Source organism: Syngnathus acus, chromosome 15 (genome assembly GCF_901709675.1).
Source record: "Syngnathus acus chromosome 15, fSynAcu1.2, whole genome shotgun sequence".
Lineage (NCBI taxonomy): Eukaryota > Metazoa > Chordata > Actinopteri > Syngnathiformes > Syngnathidae > Syngnathus > Syngnathus acus.
This window is the reverse complement of record NC_051100.1, coordinates 329,286-349,706: the sequence shown is the minus strand read 5'-3', so window position 1 is coordinate 349,706 and position 20,421 is coordinate 329,286. Positions and strand designations below refer to the sequence as shown.

General features: G+C 43.9%; 1 protein-coding gene across 17 annotated transcripts in view; it reads left to right on the top strand.

Annotated features, from left to right (window-relative positions):
* Positions 1-20,415, top strand: part of col13a1 (collagen, type XIII, alpha 1) — a 42,442-nt gene extending 22,027 nt beyond the window's left edge. For 2 of the 17 annotated variants that reach the window (XM_037270944.1, XM_037270943.1), the window contains 34 exons: positions 1,031-1,081; positions 2,285-2,320; positions 2,518-2,544; positions 2,861-2,887; positions 3,633-3,659; positions 3,734-3,760; positions 4,133-4,159; positions 4,658-4,729; positions 5,814-5,876; positions 7,982-8,056; positions 8,242-8,283; positions 8,384-8,401; positions 8,549-8,575; positions 8,675-8,719; positions 9,077-9,094; positions 9,352-9,396; positions 10,270-10,347; positions 10,520-10,555; positions 10,632-10,688; positions 10,781-10,804; positions 10,980-11,033; positions 11,177-11,221; positions 11,340-11,381; positions 11,463-11,513; positions 11,649-11,675; positions 11,801-11,887; positions 12,661-12,696; positions 13,271-13,324; positions 13,397-13,450; positions 13,540-13,575; positions 15,693-15,779; positions 16,414-16,491; positions 17,890-17,928; positions 19,944-20,415. In XM_037270944.1, the coding sequence (XP_037126839.1) occupies positions 1,031-1,081; positions 2,285-2,320; positions 2,518-2,544; positions 2,861-2,887; positions 3,633-3,659; positions 3,734-3,760; positions 4,133-4,159; positions 4,658-4,729; positions 5,814-5,876; positions 7,982-8,056; positions 8,242-8,283; positions 8,384-8,401; positions 8,549-8,575; positions 8,675-8,719; positions 9,077-9,094; positions 9,352-9,396; positions 10,270-10,347; positions 10,520-10,555; positions 10,632-10,688; positions 10,781-10,804; positions 10,980-11,033; positions 11,177-11,221; positions 11,340-11,381; positions 11,463-11,513; positions 11,649-11,675; positions 11,801-11,887; positions 12,661-12,696; positions 13,271-13,324; positions 13,397-13,450; positions 13,540-13,575; positions 15,693-15,779; positions 16,414-16,491; positions 17,890-17,928; positions 19,944-19,976 (1,545 nt within the window). In that variant the 3' untranslated portion in view covers positions 19,977-20,415. Of the gene's footprint in view, positions 1-1,030; positions 1,082-2,284; positions 2,321-2,517; positions 2,545-2,860; positions 2,888-3,632; positions 3,660-3,733; positions 3,761-4,132; positions 4,160-4,657; positions 4,730-5,323; positions 5,366-5,813; positions 5,877-7,981; positions 8,057-8,241; positions 8,284-8,383; positions 8,402-8,548; positions 8,576-8,674; positions 8,720-9,076; positions 9,095-9,351; positions 9,397-10,269; positions 10,348-10,519; positions 10,556-10,631; positions 10,689-10,780; positions 10,805-10,979; positions 11,034-11,176; positions 11,222-11,339; positions 11,382-11,462; positions 11,514-11,648; positions 11,676-11,800; positions 11,888-12,660; positions 12,697-13,270; positions 13,325-13,396; positions 13,451-13,539; positions 13,576-15,692; positions 15,780-16,413; positions 16,492-17,889; positions 17,929-18,009; positions 19,295-19,943 lie in introns of those variants that run through there. The other 15 variants (XM_037270945.1, XM_037270951.1, XM_037270950.1 and 12 more) reach the window with 15 other exon arrangements.
* The last annotated feature ends 6 nt before the right edge of the window (positions 20,416-20,421 follow it).

Below are 20,421 nucleotides of genomic sequence, written 5' to 3'. Positions count from 1 at the left end.
CATCTGCACGTGAGCAATGTCCTTTCCTTTGTGACTTTGCCTTGTTCATTCCACTCAAGTAAGCTCATCTTTTCTACTACTGCGCCATCCCCTGGATGTTGTGGAGTGGTCGGTCACAGAAAGTTGTTTACACCTAAACATGGCTTCCCTACTGTATGCCTTTCTGATTCGAGGTGATGATTGACTGAGAAATAGATGTGCATTTGATGGATGATGATGATCACCTTTGACCTCCTGCTAGGGCTGGCCTGCCTTTGAAAGAAGGAAATAAAATACTGAGTTCAGCCAGATGGCTTAGTTTGATGGAATGGTACAGGCAGTGTGCATTGATCAGATCCTCTCATCCAAACGATTAGAAGACAGGCGCGACCTGTATATGGAAAAAGGAAGCGAGATGAATCAAGAGATGAGTCCGCTGCCCCTTCCGGATTCAGTTCCAACAATGGCTTCATGTGATCTATCTGGCTGTCGTCTTGACCGGATCATTTCAGTGTTCTGCTTCTGCCGTGAAATAATAAAAAGTCATGCATGTGTTGTTAACTGACTGTAAATGTCTCCGTCGTGCATGCGAGTGTGAATGCCTTCCTTTTTTTTTTGCCCTGCCTAAAATGGACTAAGTGACCAGTCCAGGATGTACCTCATCTCTTGCACAGTCAACTGAGGTAGAGTTAAGTTAGCGAGCGGACTCGAAATTTGATGCGTCAGGGAAAATGCCATTTCAGTGCAGGTACACTATGCGCGCCCGCCTCGAAATATGACGAGCGTACCTTTCATTTCAACGAATGATTTGTCAGCGTTGCATAGAATGTTAGCCTGGGAACTCGCTGGCTTCCGCGCACGAGTATCCTTGAAAGGTGTAGACGAATCGGAAGTGGCGTAAGAGGCAGGCAAATGCGGCAATCCAAAACTAGTTGAGCATTTATGACAGACGGGATGGCTCTTTATTGTGTCACATGTCTGGAGCGGCCGTTGTATTGCAACGTTTTCATGACTGCTGTGTCTTACTTACTATTTGTGTTTTGTCCTCCAGGGAGCCCCAGGAGAACCAGGTCTGTCAATCATTGGACCAAGGGGACCACCTGTAAGTGTGCGAACTTCATTTTCTTGCCTTGAAGCAAATTGATTTTGAAATAGCTCTGCTGTCACGTCATTTCATCAAATGAATACTCAAATGTACGATTCCTTACTACCATTGCTGATTCTAGCGCTTTCTAGCATCAGGCTTCCTTTCAAATGCAGTAAAGCAAATTCAAGTCAAGTCAAGTAAATCACAAGCAGTCTCAAAGGGCTTCACATAGACAAAAATTGACAATTATTCTCAAAGCGTCCCCTGATCTTAAGCTCCAATCAAATGTCCCGTTCTCTCGTTATATGTATAACCAATGAAGGTAAGGTCATGTCATTGTTGACAAATAAAGTTGTCATGCGTTCTTGTCATCCGATGAACACACCGTGTCATTTCCAAGCAGAAAGAGTTAGGGAGTCCCAAATAATGTAGGTGTGTGAAGAAATCTTTTTCCATCAATTTCCTCTTGAACGTCCTAGTTGTGTTGCTCACCTGGACAAAGTTAGGCCCTTGCCTTTCCTGGCTTCAGGCTTGATGTTGGCTGGCAAAAGTGGGTGAATGCTCTGCTAATGATCAAATGATTGGATGTAATTGCAGAGTGTGGAATTATTCAAGATGTAGTATAATTGGGCCCCGATTCAAATGAGGCAACCAGACCAATCGGGGAGGGTCAATGTCACTTTTCCAGACCTCTGCTGGCTCAAATTCCTCAATTATTTCCCAATGAACGGAGGGATTTGTGTATGGTAATAATGACATTACCTTGTTCTCTTCTTCAAGAGCCAAGGCCATCTGTTTTAGTGGTCGTAGCGTCTATATCTTCTCTGTGTGCCCGCCCGCTCTGCTAATAGGCATCCCTCATGAATGACAGTCCAGGAAGGAAGGAAGGAAGGAAGGAAGGAAGGAAGGAAGGAAGTTCCTCACAGTAGAGAACATCCAGTAACACTCAGAGGGTGGCGCTTTAGGGCAGACACGAGAAGATCGTGAGCGTAGTTTAGACGTTGACTTGACCTGTGAAATCGGACTGCTACGTCCGCACCCGCACATCTTGCAGTCTTCCGTGTTCTTTTTCTTTTTTGTCCACGTAGTACGTATGTAGATACAAACATGTTGAGCCTGTACGTACGTACGTACGTACGTACGTACGTGTGTGGAGGCACTTCGACTCGATATGGAACGTTTTGTTTTGTTCATCTAAAAGAGCATTTTTCTCTTCAGGGTCAGCCTGGAACAAGAGGATTTCCAGGCTTTCCAGTAAGTAACTCACATAATTCATCAAAAGTCAAGTGACACCTTAGGTAACTCGGTGAATGCAGTAACAGCACATAGAAGAACTGATAAAGCGCATGTTCTTTTATTGGCTAAATACCTTTTGTATTTGTTTTGCTGTTCGATTTGGCGATGATATTTGTGACTAAAAAATGATGGGGGTTTTTTTCATTTCATTTCAGGGTCCCATTGGGCTGGATGGCAAGCATGTGAGTTTCTTTGAATTCACTCGATTTGCTGTGGAGTCAAAGTCGTACAAAGGAATACACACTACAACACAATGTATTAATCATTAATGTTCAAATAAATACAATCTTTTTTTTTTTTCTTTTCAATTTCTCTCGCACTGTAACTGTAGAACATAATTGCACCGTTAGGAGAAAAGCTGTTTTGAGGGTCAATCTTGATTTCTGGAAGCTAAACTGAGGAATATGTGAACTTGCACCAAATAAGACGTGGAGAACTCAAGTCATGTTCTTGATTGGAAAATGTGTGCATTGAATGGTAACTTGACTGTTCCCACAGGGACAGAATGGCCCCAAGGGTGACGTGGTAAGTAAGCATTCTTTAAATCTGCACTCCCAGCACTGTACTTGAAATCAAAATGTACATATGACACTTGCACTTGAGTGTGTCACAATAGGAAATGGCAAACAAGCCATCTTTGTTCTCCTTGCTGCTGCTGCTGCTGCTGCTGCTGCTCTGTTTTTCATCATAATGGCTTTCACTATTGCTTTTTGCCAGGCTCCCAAGCCATTACTCCAGGCACACTTGAGTGGGAGACCCTTATTCCTGTTGTTTTTTTGTTTTTTTTAAATTTCACTTGAGTGAGCCGCCCCGGTGTGCCAAAAGGTAGTATATGGCTGAAATAACATTGAGTGTTGAGTATGATGATTATTCTTTCATAATGCGCTCCTTTAATTGTCTTCTTCCGAACATATGTCAGTGAGCAGTTAGAAGACATTTGAGAAGCCCTCTGTTTAATATTAGACATACTATTGCTTTCCAAAAGTAGCTTTGGCGCTGTTGAGCCTGCGGGCTCACCCTTATGGATTGGAATAGATGTGTCGCTGGCTAGCTGGCTGGTTCGCTGGCTGGCTGGCTGGCTGGCTGGTTCGGCCTCCCACCATTCATTAATCAAGCAGTTGCTGTACTCTGACAGCTCACACCATTGGGCCTGACGGAAAGTCAAACTAAAGGCCTTTGGAATTCATCGTAGAAGGAATTTGCGTCGTCAGCACATACTACGTATTTGCTACCTCTATTCAAAAGATTCTCATTGGCTCATGTCTTTCAGGGTCAGCGTGGACCAAAAGGACTCCCTGTAAGTCACTTTAGTGGAAACACTTTTGCCCCCATAACGACAAACAAATTGACATGTGCTGTTTTCTCACTTAGGGAGAACCAGGACCTAAAGGAGAGAAAGTAAGTGTTCAAGGTTGTGATTTACACAAAGTACGTCCAACTGAAATTGACCTCATGAGAAAATAACAATCCATTCCAAAAAGATTGCAATCCCCAAGCATCTGGGAAGCAGATTTCCCTGTTGTTTCTGCTGTCCTCAAGTGGTCAGAACAAATATTGCTTGTCTACGTCGAGTTCATCGAAATAGAATAGAATAGATCTGTACAACGAAATGTAAAAAGTGCCAACCGATTTCGTCTTTTCCAGCGCGTCCATTCATGTAACTTTTGAAATGATCCAATGGCTCGACTATGATGTTGTCCAGCTGCTGAAAGTCTTTTCCCCAGATGCACGTAAAGCCTAATGAATGGATGGCTTTTCTATTCCCTCCAGGGTGTCTGCGGCGACTACGCACATCGGGTAAGGACGCAGCTTGTTAACATTGATGGTGTTCGAGCAATCGTACGCATTCATCTCGATGAATTTGACTCACTTGGAGACGGTTTGATTCCGCAGCTGTTCATCTTAGCTCTCCCAAGATCCGTAGGTATAGTTGAGAAGAGAAATGCCAAAGCAGAACATTTGCTTTGGAAGAGGAGAAAGTGAACAGAAGCCGGATATACAAATGACATGTGGCTGGCTGCTCAGTGATGGCCAACACACGCAAGTGGTTGTGCAGTTATTTGGCGCCATCTCAAGGCAATTCTGCCCAAACGTGATGAGGGCCCGCCCGGGTGCCAAGAAAAACCATTTCCCTTAACGGCAACCTTTCAGGCACTCGCAGGGAAATATTTTCGATTAAAGAAGAGAAAGAGGGGCAGACTTGGATGGAATGCGTCAGGCACACTCCTCCCTCCCTCCCTTCTTTATCTTTTGGCTAATGGTTTGCTGTCAACATGGCTTGCACTTCTCTGGCAGAGCCTCTTTGTGCAGGATCTTCCCTTGAAAACCTTGGCCGCCTTGCGCTCCAGTCAACCGCTGATGTTGAAGGTTTGTGGGTGGCCACAGACACCCCGGTGGGCGGGCGGGCGGACGGACGGATAACACTTTTGTCACCTAGTCGTGCCGCAAAGAGAGGCAGTGCCCTGAAAGCAAGGCACTCCTCAAGCATTTGACGCTCTCCACCAAAGAGAAAGCAAGCAAATGTCACAATCCATCCATCCATCCAGCTTGTCCTCAGAAAAGCACATTCCTAAATTCATAAAAGCAGATTTTGTTTTCTAATATTGATGTGATTTGTGCTTTTTAAAATGTAAATGGTGGGGTGGAAAGCCACAAATGTGAGGGACCAAGCTTGCCTACTTTTCCCCCGTTCAGTCTATATTTCCATAGCAGTTCTTTGAATGACGAATGGAAATTGAATTGGACACAATTGTTGTGACGAAGCTCACATGGGGAAAGAAAAAAAGAAAAGCTAAGGTTGTATCACACTGGTCTTTTGGAAATATGTACTGTGTGCTCTAGAAAATGTAGGCAAGTTGCACTCAAACCCATCTACTTTGGTGTCAAATAAAGTGAGATGACTATTTATATATGACTGCTATTTTGTCAACTTGGATTTGATGACGCTAATCATCTCAACAGAAGCGACGTATTGTACAGCCCTGTGCTGGACACTTGGCTACAGTAAGTCTGGATATGCACTAGAAGCCGCACTGTACTCTCTTTGTGGCAAGACTGGCGGGCACACCTACCTAGCTAGCTAGCTAGCTACCTAGCTACCTCATTCATCATTGCAATCTCGGGGTCTGGCTAGTCCAAGGGTTGCTTCCTTCTCAGGAGATAAATAGTATGTGTCATTTATTCTTGGGCATAGGGGAAGCCTAACCCTCTAGCCAGTCCAGGCCCAGAGTTTGCTGTGCCTTTCTACCTTTGACCTTGTTTTGTGTGGCTCCCTTTTCTTCCTTGCTTTTCACTCTCATGTCATGTTGTATTGTATTTCTCTCTCTCTCTCTTTCCTTTCCTTTCTTTCTCCACCCTCCCTTCAACCTCTTGTTCTATCTCCCCTCTTTTGTTTCTGCTGCATCCCACCCGGTGACCTTTGCCCTGTGACCTTTTTTGGCCACCTGTGCAGATGTTGCCTATCACCGTGCGCAACATGCCCTCAATAAGCCCTCTAATCCTAAAACGCCTCAAGGTACAATTCTCTTTTACCCGCCCGCTACTTGTCTCTCCCGCTTGTGCGGCGGTGGACGCGAGCCGCCTTCGGCCGCGGCCATCAAATCTCCCCCGTCTGTCTGGCTGGAATGAACCAAGTGCTGCAGTGGCTACCGCTAATGATTGGCGAAGGCCAAAGGTCTTTTCTGTCCATAGTATTTGTAGCAATACAAGTCGAATAGAATTCAATCATTTTGTGGAGCTAAATTGAGAAGCTGACTCAGCTGGGCGATTATGATTAAAGATTAAAGATTAAAAAAGATTAAAAGATTAAAGTCCCAATGATCGTCACACACACACCTGGGTGTGGTGAAATTTGTCCTCTGCATTTAACCCATCCCCATGTGATTTTAATCCATCCCCTGGGGGAGAGGGGAGCAGTGAGCAGCAGCGGTGCTGCGCTCGGGAATCATTTGGTGATCTAACCCCCCAATTCCAACCCTTAATGCAGAGTGCCAAGCAGGGAGGCAATGGGTCCCATTTTTATAGTCTTTGGTATGACCCGGCCGGGGTTTGAACCCACAACCTTCCAGTCTCAGGGCGGACACTCTACCACTAGGCCACTGAGCTGTGATTGCAACACAACTGAGAATGTTCAGATGATTTGATCAAGAAATCACTTGGCTGACTTGGACTTTGGTTCCTGGGCCACAACATCATTTGTCTTGAAATACAAAATAATTCATGCCTTTCTTTCACAATATTGTTTTGTTACGATAGGCATCTAATGGGTCATTCCTTTGAATTTTGCCAGCACTAATCTATAGGAGTGTGTGCGTGTGCGTGCGTGTGTGTGTGTGTGTGTGTGTGTGTGTGTGTGTGTGTGTGTGTGTGTGTGTGTGTGTGTGTGTGTGTGTGTGTGTGTGTGTGTGTGTGTGTGTGTGGTGTGTGTGTGTGTGTGTGTGTGTGGTGTGTGTGTGTGTGTGTGTGTGTGTGTGTGTGTGTGTGTGTGTGTGTGTGTGTGTGTGTGTGTGTGTGTGTGTGTGTGTGTGTGTGTGTGGTGTGTGTGTGTGTGTGTGTGTGTGTGTGTGTGTGTGTGTGTGTGTGTGTGTGTGGGTGTGTGTGTGTGTGTGTGTGTGTGTGTGTGTGTGTGTGTGTGTGGTGTGTGTGTGTGTGTGTGTGTGTGTGTGTGTGTGTGTGTGTGTGTGTGTGTGTGTGTGTGTGTGTGTGTGTGTGTGTGTGTGTGTGTGTGTGTGTGTAACCCCAAAAGGAAGCACCAAAGACATAGCCCAAAAGACCCCACAGTGTGGTCAGGGAAGACTGAGAATGATTACCGTAATTTTCGGACTATAAGTCGCAGTTTTTTTTCATAGTTTGGGTGGGGGGGCGACTTATACTCAGGAGCGACTTATATATAATAAGTATATATATACTATATATAATATATATGTTTTTTTTTTCATTTTTTTGGGCATTTTATGGCTGGTGCGACTTATACTCCGGTGCGACTTATAGTCCGAAAATTACGGTAGTTTGTTTTGGATTTTCCGTATGATCTTACAATAGAATGTGTCTCACATAGCAACATAGTCATTACTTTGAAAATCCGGCCGGCCGGCCAGGTGGCTCTTCAAACAAGCTTCAAGCAATTGCTCATTCATCACAAACAGATGTACTATTGTACATTTTGCATACGCTGCACAAGCCAAATATAGACTTGCAAGACAACACATTGGCGGCTTTGGCTTTGGCTTTGGCTTTGGCTCTGTCTGAGCCATCCGGAAGTTCAGCGTCACGCTTCACTCCAGTGTAAGCAACGCTAATGGTCCAAGTGAAAATTCACATAATGCTGGAAGCTTTCCGGGAGACCCTAAAAACGTCACCTTTGTCCAACGCGCACATTACAGGGCTGTCAAGCACAAGAAACTTTGCGCTTACGCCGTCTCTCATTATGAGTTTGTTTCATCCTCTTCTGACAAACATGCAACATGTTGACATATTAGGATCAAGAATGGACCTTGAGTGTGTCTTTTTAACTGCTTGCTGCTTGCTAACCCTGCTAACATGAATGTGCTTTTCATGTCCATTTGTGGTGCTGGCAATATGACAAGACTGACAGACAGGTTGTAACTCAAAGTCTCTCAGCAGGGTGAGCCGGGAGCGCAGGGGCCTCCGGGACCCCCAGGGAACCCAGGTCTGAACGGAGCAAGCGGCTCGCCCGTAAGTCCCATCAGAATTTGGTGCAATTTTGGTTGTCTGAGACCTTTGATTATTCTGCAACGACAGCAATACCGAGTAGTATCACGTATGAGAAAGTGACTCATCGTTTTCAGCGCACAATCAATAGGTAACATGGGTCGAAATTTGGATGGTGATCTTGATATCCAAAAATAATTTGCCTACAGGGTAAGCCCGGTGAACCGGGAAAACCTGGAAAAGACCCAAGGGTGAGTGAGCTTTGATCCAGTCTCGCTCGCTCGCTCGCTCTTATTTCTCAAGTAAATGTCTGCTAACCATGAAACCACGTTTTCTGTGTTGACCCTCCAGCTATTGCCAGGACTGAAGGTAAAACAAAATCCTCAACCTTTACAGGATGATGATGATGATGATGATGATGATGATGGCGGCCAATTGTTCTTTTGAAAGCACACATTGTCTAGCCTAATTGATTGCTGTGTTGTTGAAGTCAATTCAAAATCTTTGTGCGTCTAGGGTGAGCCAGGTTTACCAGGACAGAAGGTGAGCTCCTTCCAAAAAAATCCTTCCTCTCTTCACCTTTGTATTTGCTGAGATGAATGGTCCGTCCATATCCTTAAGGTGTGTTTCGTTTCTCCACAGGGCGATCGAGGGGGTGTTGGGCCGCCGGGTCCTGAAGGCCCAAAGGTACACCTCCTTAAGCCTTATTCTTGACCTCTGGATAAGCAGAAAACTTGTTAGCACAGTCGTTTGACCATATGTGCAGATGAAGGGAGAGACTTGAGTCAAATGGAAGTCACAAGGATCGGTAGGGCCAATGATTTGAAACGGATGGACTTTCATCAACATATTATCTTACAAACAAATTGCACATGTATTGCAACCATGATTTGGTTTGGGGGATTGGATTGTTGTCAGATGATGGATGCACCGGGGCAATCTTTTCTTCACCAGCTGCGCACCTTTGATTCGAACCATCTTTTGGACAGTTTGACGGCTCTTGGACTTCTTGTCTAAATGGTTTCTTTGTCTTTTCCTTCGCAGGGTGACCAGGGAGCCAAGGTAATTTCTGATGATGAGTTTGTCCTAGGTGTTTTGAGAATGGAACGGTTTCAATTCTATCAGCCCCATTCTCAAACTCTCGTACCTGAGTCAACTTTTGGCTCTTGGACCGATCCTCTTGTTTTTCTTCATTTTTACGGCTTTCGGTTTTGATGTACGAACCAAGTGAGTCTGTCGTAAATACTACAAACTAAAGGGAGCCCATTTTTTGCCGTGTTCTGTGGTGCTCCGGCTTTGCTGTTCCATTGCCTCCTCAGGGAGATGAAGGGAAGAGGGGCTTTGCGCCAGAGAAAGGGGAGAAGGTAAAGTAGCAGCAGCAGCAGCAGCAGCAGCAGCCAAGCATGTAGTTGGAAGTGGATAAAAGATCCCGCATGGACTTTTTTTTTTTTTTTGAAATGCACTTCATCCATGGGCTGTTTGTCTTGCTTTTGTTGCAACCATTTTTACAAAAGGAATGGACTTTGGTGTTTAACCTCAAAGCCACTTTGAGTAGCTTCCTCACGGAAGGAAGCACTCTGACTTTTCCAATGCTAATCCATTGTGGTGATTGCATACTGGACAGAGAAGATTGTGACCAAAGTTGGATGCTGAGGAAATGCATCCATAGTCTGCTCCGCGTTCATGTTGGATTCCTCCCTAGGTTCTGTGGCCGTTTTCAGCTCAGTTGTTCAATTGTCTTTATAGAAATGTCTGCACTTACCTCTCAGCTCTGCATGACGTTTCTCATCAGCCTGACTTCATCTCCCGAATGTCTTTTTCTGCTGCCATTTGAACACTCTTCTTTTTCTTCTTTCCTTTTCTGTCTTTGCTTGACCTTTATGGTGTCAAGGGAGAAGCAGGCTTCCCGGGCCCTCCGGGGTCCAAGGTAATAATGTGGCTAGTCATGCTGTACTTCAAAAGGAGCTGAGTAGGTCATAGCTATTTGTCTTTGACTGCAAAAGGGCCCGAGCGGCACCCCTGGCATCCCTGGCAAGAGGGGCTATAGGGTAGGTAGGCAGGCACGGCACGGCACGGCACGGCACGGAAAAACCATTTGCGCCACAACTGCATGTTTGCGTCAGATACAATCACATTCATGCTTGTGTTGTTCACATTTTGGACAAACGTAGCGCGTTTTGGGGCCAATGAAGGCTTTTGAATCAAGTGATCTTAATCCAGAATGTTATCTCTACTAGGGAGAGGCTACCATTTCCTCGCTTGGAATGAAAGGAGAACCCGGCTCACCAGGAGTGCCAGGCCTCATGGGACCTAAGGTAGTGAGCAAAGACTTTGAGTACAATGTGTGATCAATTTGACTGAATATGAAAATACTACATGAAATACAATGCATCAGGTATGTATGAGCCTGTATGAGGTTGGGGGAAATGTTTTGAAAAGAACTCGTAAGGAACGACCCCAAATAAATGTCAACTGTTGGAACTCTAGGGAGAGGCAGGCCCCGAAGGCCCAGCTGGACCAAGAGTGAGTCATGACTCGACGACTTTTCATGGGGTATGCTCATGATCATGATGTCAATCATCTTGATCTCTTTTTCTAGGGGCCCCCAGGTGCAACCGGCGAACCGGGAAAGGCTGAAATCCACAATAATGAAAATGTATGCTACTCTTATTGCACATCATTTATTTGTACCATATAATCAAATCATCTGTAAGCATTTTCTAATCCTATGATCTCTCTCCCTTGCAGGATATTCGCAATATACATCTGATGGTAATGTTTGATCTACCGATTTACTCACCTTCCTAGCTCGAGTGCTAGCTGTCGATTCAAGTGTTTGTTTGTTTGTTTGTTTTTGTAGTGGTAGTAATAAATCAACACTCAGTTCAGATATTCATAGGCAATCCCATTTTACATGTGTTAATGGTGTCTTCCGTCCAATTTGTAGGGCCCACCTGGATTACCTGGACCTCCAGGCCCTCCCGGGTTTTCAGGGACAAAAGTAAGATGTGTTTTTATAAGACCGAGGAAGGCAAGTGAAGACACATTTGTGCCCCATCAAACAGTGGAGTTTTGAATCGATCCAGGGTATAGCACCTTCACTTGTCAAGCCTCAGCTATTTCTTTACCTTTTGTCATCATTAGGGAGAAGTTGGCCTCCCAGGTCCCCCAGGCCTTGATGGAGAGAAGGTACCACATTTCCTTTCTATTCATGTCTATTTGGTCATCATGTCATGTTACTGCTTGTAGTACCGCAAAGAGTGACTTCAAGACATTGTGTTTCTCTGTGTTTTTTTTTCTTTTTCAGGGCACAAAAGGGGATCATGGGGAAGGAGGAAGATCAGAGATGGTATGATCACAGTATGACAATCAGATGGTAAGCCTTTCAAGTCCTCCTAACCTTGAACTTGTTTTTCCACTTCTTTTCTAGCTCTATGGTCCTCCAGGTCCCCCAGGTCCCTCCGGACCAGTTGGCCCAGCAGTGAGACCAATATTTTCTGACCCCAAATTCTAATAAACATTGATTGCTCACACACATGAATAGGAAATTTTCAATCACAAGCACCTATACAACGCGGACTACTTTTAGGGCTTGACATTTTTCCGTTGTTTTTAGGGATCTCAAGGACCTTCAGGGCCAAAGGTGAAGTAGCTTTTATTTGGAATGAAATGGAAGCGCAGAAAGTTACTTGCAAATCTGGTTTTTTTTTTTTTCCCCCCTTCTCTTCATCATTTGTGGGTGAAACGTGTGCGCTTGTTGTCCGCCAGGGAGAGGCAGGCGTCGGCCTCCGTGGAGAAAAGGGAGCAGCAGGTCAGAAAGGTGACAAGGGGGACAGAGGCCATCTTGGACTGCCTGTAAGCGCTTTCACCTTTTCCACGCCATTTGAATAGAGATGTTTGAACAACCTAACTTTTAACCATCACGAAAGTTACGCTGAATATTATGAAGTTAAGACTAGACACACACACACACACACACACACACACACACACACATTGTTTTGGTTTGTATTAGTTCAAATGTTGCACAGAAAGGTCGACTAGATGGTACGAAAACGCAAATGTGCTCGACCTGTGTTATCATTTATTGATCATGTTATTTCACTCCTGTTTGGGCACATTTAGGCGCTATCCTCCAACAGTACTTTGGGATTTCTACTAGTATTTCTTACTCTTGGAAATGAAATCTACAATATGTCCAAAAGCAACCAGCCATCATTTAGATAATAAGTCTATATACACATTGGATTTCATCTACAGTATGCATTCAATTTGAGACAAAAAGATTTAAGTGTTAATCTATCAAATGAATCATGGGAATTACTTGGGCCAAAATGATGCGTTTTATTGTGAAGCCAAACTCCAACTACTATAACTGGTCAAAGGGCTTTTACTGACTTGTAATCACCACGCTTATCTCCAAACTTCCATGACACTTTTTTTTTTTTTGGGTCACCATCTGAATGAGTTGTTGAAGTCACTTGAGTCACAGCTTCACTCACTCACTCACTCACTCACTCACTCACTCACTCACTCACTCACTCACTCACCGTCATCCACCTCCCCAATGTGACTCCTCCCCCCCCCCCCATCACCTGTGCTCTCTAACTGTGTACAACGCTATCCAGGGGGCTCATGGGTTAGACGGCAGACCCGGTCCAGTGGTGAGTGGTGTTCCAGCCCCCTTCTCTCTCTCTCTCTCTCTCTCTCGCTCTCTGTCCTTCCTTCCTTTTGTCTTCCTCCTCCTAGCTCGCTTGATTTCTGTCACATGTGCTTGTGTCTGCTTGTCTTCCCGTGCTTGTATTGTTTTAGTCGCAAGAACGTTTTGTGGGTGTTCAGGGTTGGGTCGGGTCGGGTCGGCTCGGGTCGGGAGGCCTGCACCGACCGGTGTTATGTGGAGATGCGCTCATGCTGCATGTTGAGAGGTTCTTCAATTATTTGGAATGAGCCAAAGGTTTCCTCTCCAATTGTGACTGCTATTGGCAAATACTACCTGCAGCTGTGGACATGTTCTTCTTTTTCCCTACTTTTTAACCCAACAGTCTGGACAGTAGTTCAACAAGCTTAGCGTAGTCATGATATGCATTGGGAAGGAAAAGGACTCCATCTAATCTGTTCTTTGAAAGAGTCATCCATTTTGTATATCATAATGGATGGAAGCTTGTTGATATGCTGAACGGAGATTTTTTGCTTGAAAGTTGATATCCGCTAGAATGATTGGCTTGTTCTGTTTTGCAGGGTCTGCTGGGGCCAGCAGGAGTAGCAGGGCCAGCAGGACCAAAAGGAGAGAGAGTGAGTTGCCTTCCACTATAACAGCCAGCCAGCCAGCACTTGACATTTCTAGTAATGATGATGTCATTGCAGGGTGAGAATGGAGATGTTGGACTACCAGGACCAATTGGCCCGCAGGGCATTCCTGTAAGTCCTTTTTCATCGCAGAAGACATCATTGAGCTCATCTGGAACAGGTCCCATCGTTCAGCTCTCTTTCTCTATCTGCTATTTCAGGGCTTTGTAGGACCACAAGGACTCAAAGGGAATCGGGTAAGAAGGAAGCATTTGAAAGATTCTCAAGATATTGGAGCCACACATAGTCACTTCAAGCAAAGTGGTTTCATTCCACTGATAACGAGATGCATTGAAGGGAGTCAGTCAGTGGCTACTTGTGGTCAGTGGCTACTTGTGGTCAATGGCTACCTGTGGTCAGTGGCTACTTGTGGTCAATGGCTACCTGTGGTCAGTGTCTACCTGTGGTCAGTGGCTACCTGTGGTCAGTGGCTACTTGTCACTACCACAGGTATTTTTGGAATTGGAAGATTTGATTGACCCAAAACTAAAGCATTATTCATCATGCCAAACTGATATGAATTGTCATGATGTACTTTTCTGATTTCCTGGCTCTGTACGGTCCCAATGAAACGTACAAGTCTTGTTCATTTAATTGCCACTGAGCTGAATTTGAATTGCTTCAAAGGCTCCCAAGCACATCTGAATTGGAGCGCTGACCATCCAAAACTTTGCTTTGATTCTGTGTGGTGGTGATGATGAAGAATGAACAGAAGATGATGCACTTGATCATATCGAAACACAGCAAAGACGCTTAATGAGCCCAGAGCAATGACAACAAAAATCACGTTTTTCGACTCCATTTTGGAGAAGAACATTCTGTCTTGTTGTTAAAATACATTGTGGTGAAAAAGTATTGGCTCCTTCCAGATAGAACTTGTTTTCACGCTCATCAAGCCCATTTGGGATATTTCATTGCTTTTGTAGTGTGAGATATTAAAGTTGATTTGATGAGACTAAATGTATGATATGATCATAAAAAATCAGGAAATGGGCAAATACTTTTTCCTCATTTAAGGTGTTGAATTATGTTATGAGAATGTATGTATTTGTGACGTCTGCTTTTAGTCTCTTCTTTTTTTTATTTTTTTTTATTGTGTCCACCATGTGTAAGATGACTAGGATACCCTCCCTCTAAAATAATGTTCCTGTTCCTTCCTATTAACATGTTTAATATTTCCACTCCCATCAATCAAGTCTTCACATTTCATAAGCTTTTTTTTTTGTCAACACATTCAACTGACTTCCATGGAAGAACTGAACTCAAAGCAACATACTTGAATTCAACATGGCGAATGAAGAAGCCATTCCAAATTTGATCGTGAAGTTGAACGTGTTGAAGATGAAGCTATGGGATGGTGTAGTTATTTTGTTTTTTTTGTTTTGTTTTTTTATTCTTGTCCTTTGTATCCACAGGTCTTCCTATCCCCTTTTTCCTTCCCTCCACCTTGCCCCATGGCTCTTTTTGTCGCAAGGGTTGCCTTCCTTCTCTCCCTCTCACAACACTTGGCCTCCTCCTGCTCCTCCTCCTCCTCCTCCTCCTGCTCCTGCATTCTAATTCAAGTCCTGGGTTAATACTCCTCCTCTTGGCCATTCCTATTCCTTAACACCACATCAATTTCCCATGCAAGTGCTCATCAATCAATTAAGCAAGCAAGCAAGCAAGCAAGCAAGCAAGCCAGCAAACCAGTTAGCCAGCCAGCCAGCCAGCCAGCCCTGCCCCCTTTCCTCTCTTCCCTTAAATGACAAGCCTTCATTGCATGCTTCTAAAACGCTATGTTTATAATTCCGTGTCAAAGTCAACCAATTTGAAAGACATGGTCATCATGCGCTCATACAGTCATACAAACAAAATGTGTCCTGCTCCCATCAATTATGAACAATAAGTCAACTTGTGTTTGTGAATGGAGCACTATAATACGCCAGCCAAGCCAGGCGCCGTAATAGTGCCGTATTGTCTGGTGGGTGAGGAGCTCCAATAGCTTCAAAGCACATTACAAAAATGATTTCTTGATAGACGTATGGTTATCTTTGTAAGCAAGGCGCTATGCCCTCCTTTGACCTCTTAGTCTTTGAGGGAGTGAGGTGTAATTGTATTGATGAGCGAAAGATCATTTCAATTGAAAGGTGCAGCATTCAGTAGGCAATTCTGTCCAAAAATGCATTTGCCACCCCTAACCAGCCAACTATCCCTGCACTCTCTTATTTCCTTCCAATACTACACACTAAAGCACATTGGTTCATTTTGCAGCCTCACAAATTGACACCAAGGAAGACTAAAGTTTGTCATTTGTTGAATACGCTGTTGTTTGCAGGGAGAGAGGGGCAAGAAAGGCAACAGGGGGGCCAAAGGGGATAAGGGAGACCAAGGAGCACCTGGATTAGATGCGCCGTGTCCGTTGGTATGTCACTAATCTGTGTACGACTCGGAGCCCAAAACAAAAAGGTGGCAAAAGCTTCTTTTTGGCTCTGCTAGACTCACTCACTCACTCACTCACTCACCCACTCATTCAACCTCCCTCAGGCCTCTATTCTCTCCCCAGGTACAAGACTGGCGGGAATAAATCATTGATATGTGTGTCATCAGCTTACTTCCTTTTTCAAAGGGAGTCACTCAAACTCTCAACTCATCGACCGCATGCACCATTGTATCCAAAACACCATTTGGCCATCGTGTCTCAGGTTAACCTGTTAAGAAAGTTGGATCATCTCCCATCTCAGTGAATTGCGTTCCCGTCAGTCCGGGTTGCCCGCACGTTGAGGCCAACCTGCACCGAGCGGCCCAACGGACGAATCCTCGTGCGTGCGTGCGTGCGTGCGTGCGTGCGCGCGTGCGTGCGGGGACAGACAGACAGACAGACAGACAGACAGACAGACAGACAGACAGACAGACAGACAGACAGACAGACAGACAGACAGACAGACAGACAGACAGACAGACAGACAGACAGACAGACAGACAGACAGACAGACAGACACTTAGCTACGAGGGCTCGGGCCGCGGAGCCGCTTTTAAACGGTTGATTTCGCAAACAGGGTTTCCGAGGCTTTAAAGGAGAGAAGGGTGAACCGGGCTTGCCAGGCCTGGACGGGCTGGATGCCCCTTGTCCTGTGGTATGGTGCTCGCTCTCTCTCTCTCTCTCTCTCTTGTCTCCCCAGCATGCACACTTGCAAATAGCCTTCGAAACTAAAAAGTAGTAAATTTTGCATTGCATGAAAAGTTTGCATGAAACTATTCATTGCTGTCCAGTAGATGATTGATTTGATTCCTTTTGTTCATTTGAAGAAAGTACGATCAACTCGTGAGCTTTTATCGCCATCCTAACGCACTCATTGTGACGTAGCCAACTTTTATTCTCAAGCATTGATTGATAAACCTGCTGTACAAGTGGACTCCAAACGTTTCCTAACAACAATAATGATGAATCTGTTATTTTCTCTTTCGTCTCTTGCATGGAGCACCAATTCTTCTCGGGAACATGACCACAGGTTAGGCCGAATCATAACTCGACGAAATGATGGGGTCAATTCAAGCCGACGCTTGTTTGATTGTTTTCACTGCCAAATTTAGCTTGGATTCAATTTTACTGCTACACTTGCAAACTGGCTGGCGGCCAGTTGGGGGAGGGAGGGAGGGAGGGAGGCGGGGAGGGCGGGAGTAAGGGACTTGCAAACTTAAATTGCAGAATGTTTGCAAATAGCTGTTTTCACCATATGCCATCTTCAAGGTTTGGAAAAATCTCCGTATGTGCATTTCTTAGTTTAATGGTCATTTCAGCCCAACCAACACATCAATCTGCCTTTATTCACGATATCTTATGATCTTAAGAAAGAAAGAAAGAGAAAAAAAAAAGAGAGAGAGAAAAAAAGAAAAAGAGAGAAAAAAAGAAAGAGAAAGAGAGAAAAAAGAAAGAGAAAGAGAGAAAAAAGAAAGAGAAAGAAAGAAAGAGAAAGAAAGAAAGAAAAAAGAAAGAGAAAGAAAGAAAGAAAAAAGAAAGAGAAAGAAAGAAAGAAAGAAAAAAAGAAAGAGAAAGAAAGAAAGAAAGATGAAATGAATGGAAGACATGTTGTCTAAAACGGACGTACATTTCAAGATTCAAGAGTTTTTATTCGCCATGTTTGAGCGTACCAAACAAGGAATTTGACTTGGGTAAATCACACCCTCTCTTCAACATTTAGGTAACTAACAACACTCAGTCGCCAAGGACACTTGCGGCAGTGAATGATTATGTTGAATAAAGATGTTGCCCTAATCAAATATTTTCATTGGTTGTTTGCTAATAGTATATCAAGTCATACATTACAAGTAATGACATTAAAAATGAAGAATTAAAGTGCACACATACGTATATATATATATATATTTATCTAGGTATACAGAGACACGGGGCATACATAACTATATTGCTTTCCAAATCTCTGGATGCAACAATATGATTTGCACCTCCGCACAAAGTGTGAGTGTTGCAGCTGATTGTGGTGAGTGTTGACAATTCGTTTTTCTTTTTCCAGGGAGATGACGGCCTACCCGTACCAGGCTGTTGGAACAAAGTAAGTGAAAGTCTGACCCTCACTGACCTCATGGCTCTAACTCCCCAGTCTAACATTTTGCCCTGTGCTTTTTCCCTGCAGTGATAACTTTGGAATGGCTTTTGTAATTGTACATAGAATATTTATTTTTTTTACTTTTTCCTGATTGTATTCTACCCTATTATATTAAAAAGAAAATCTTGAAAACAAAGACCAAATGTTTTGTACAGTTTTGCTTTTTGTTTTAACACCAGTGACATTGTATTTGAGTTTATAGCCATGCATTTAGGATGTATGAATTTGGAAAAATGAAGACTGACTTGCAGTTACAGATGCATGATATTTGTGCATACTGTGCTGTGGATGCTTTTTAACTTATTGTAGCTTGTTTTATTCTGTTGGACAAGAGCACGCTACACTAGGTTGTGCAGCTGGAAAGATTGTGGGCAGTCCCAGATCAATGAAATCTCTTTTTTGTTGTTGTTGTTGTTGTTGTTCACACCGTGTCCAAAAGTCTGCACTCTTATTTCGAGTTGACATTGGGGTTTTTTCTTTTTATAATTGGATTCCCAAACGTACCTTAGACAAGGTGAAGAGTGAGTTTGGGTTGGATCGTGTTGAACTCAAAACACACGCGTCAAATGTAAGCGTTACTAGATGAGCTTTATACTCGAGAATGATGCAAAATGTAAAACTAAGTTCCTGAAATATTTGTCATAATTACATCCATGTCCATTATCCCACATTTTGCTTCAATTCGCTTCGAATTGTATGACTGACTCACCAAGTCATGAACAAGTCATGTTTTGTCTGTAACAAATCCAATGCACCTTTGTCTCAACTTGGATCTCCTAACAAGTTTCAAATGCATGGAATGTCCTGAAAGTGTCCTTTTGCATATCAGTCATGTTTGCATTATAGCAAAAAGTTTCAGTTCATTGTATTTTCTTCCTACCAGTACTTTCTTCTTCTAAAAATGGTGCGGCTCAATAATGACCGTAACCAAAATGTTAATTCCGGCCTCCCCTTGAAGGAAGCAGTGCTGCAAGCACCACATTGCTTGAATGGCATGAAAGGCGCCAGTGGCGAGGGCTTCTTTCATGTTTCAAATGTATTGCCTTGTGGAGTTCTGCCAATTCACTTCACAAGTGACCTAATGTTGGGGGGAAATGTTGCACTGATTACTTTGTACCTTGATCTATTCGATTCTAGTATACGTACGTACGCAGGTGCTCCTTCTCTCTGATGAGATTTTGCGCTGCCTGGATTTCATGATATATACGTACATAATATTGATGATCATCCAGTACCTTCGATTTTTTGAATGTGTTGTTTATGTTCTGAAATGCCAATCACGCTTCCATAAATAAAAGCAAACTTGTTTAAAGCTTGCACATGAATGAATGAATGAATGATCAATCGGTCGGTCGGTCGGTCGGTCATCGGTCGAGTTTCATTCAGCGCCTCGCCAGACTTGAGTCATTGTCTTGATCTCAACGATAACTGTTGTAGCAAAATATTCGTTCGTCACTAAGCATTATGCTGTCCGGAGTGACCAGGGCCAAATTGAGTCTCTATGCAAATACAGAGTGTACAAATGAAGTTTCCACAGATGAGGCCTTGATCACTAACCTGGAGCTTGCACTGCATGCACTGAATGAGGTGGTGAGTTTTCAACGAGCATAAGAAGGAGCTGTATCCAGAGTCAAAAAGCAAACGTCAATTCAAACACCAAGCGCACGTCGGTTTGCATTTGGAGCTGTAGCACTTGTCAATGAAGTGACATTTGTATTCATCCATTGCCGCACAGATAATGTGATATTTGAAGTGCACCTCATAATTAAGATTAAAGATTAAAAGATTAAAGTCCCAATGATCGTCACACACACATCTGGGTGTGGTGAAATTTGTCCTCTGCATGCCAGGTCCAGAGAAACAAGAAAAAGACAACAACCGGTGCACCACCCCAAACTTTGGACTGCACACAGATATGTAACTTCTTCTTATTGTTTGACTAAAATGTAAATGTATTTTAGGGTCAACACCCCTTCCAACTGGCTAAGAAGTAAGACGAGCAGAGGGGCCAAGTCCCAAGGCATATGTTTTGACCAGAAACTGGAGTTGCCAAGACAACATCTGACTGTGAGACATGTTGGAGGCTCCGTTGATGAGCAAAATGGTTTGGTGTGTTGCTTTTTAAAGGTGATGGTACAGAACAGCCTTCACTGCCACACACGCACGCGCACACTGCATGCTATACTACGTACAGAAGCGTAGCTGCTGATGGATAGCTTTTGGGAGACATTTTGTGAAAAGAAGCTCACAGGGTAATGAATGATTCCTTCTGCATTTGATCTGAGGGGAGCGTGAAAGAGTGGCTCGCTTCATTCACATCATGGCTGGTCACATATGTGATAATGCTGCTTGTTTTCTATTTGATCATTCAAACCTATCATTGTAAGTATTGTATCATAATGATTGTGTGTGTGTGTGTGTCTATATTAACAGTCAGGC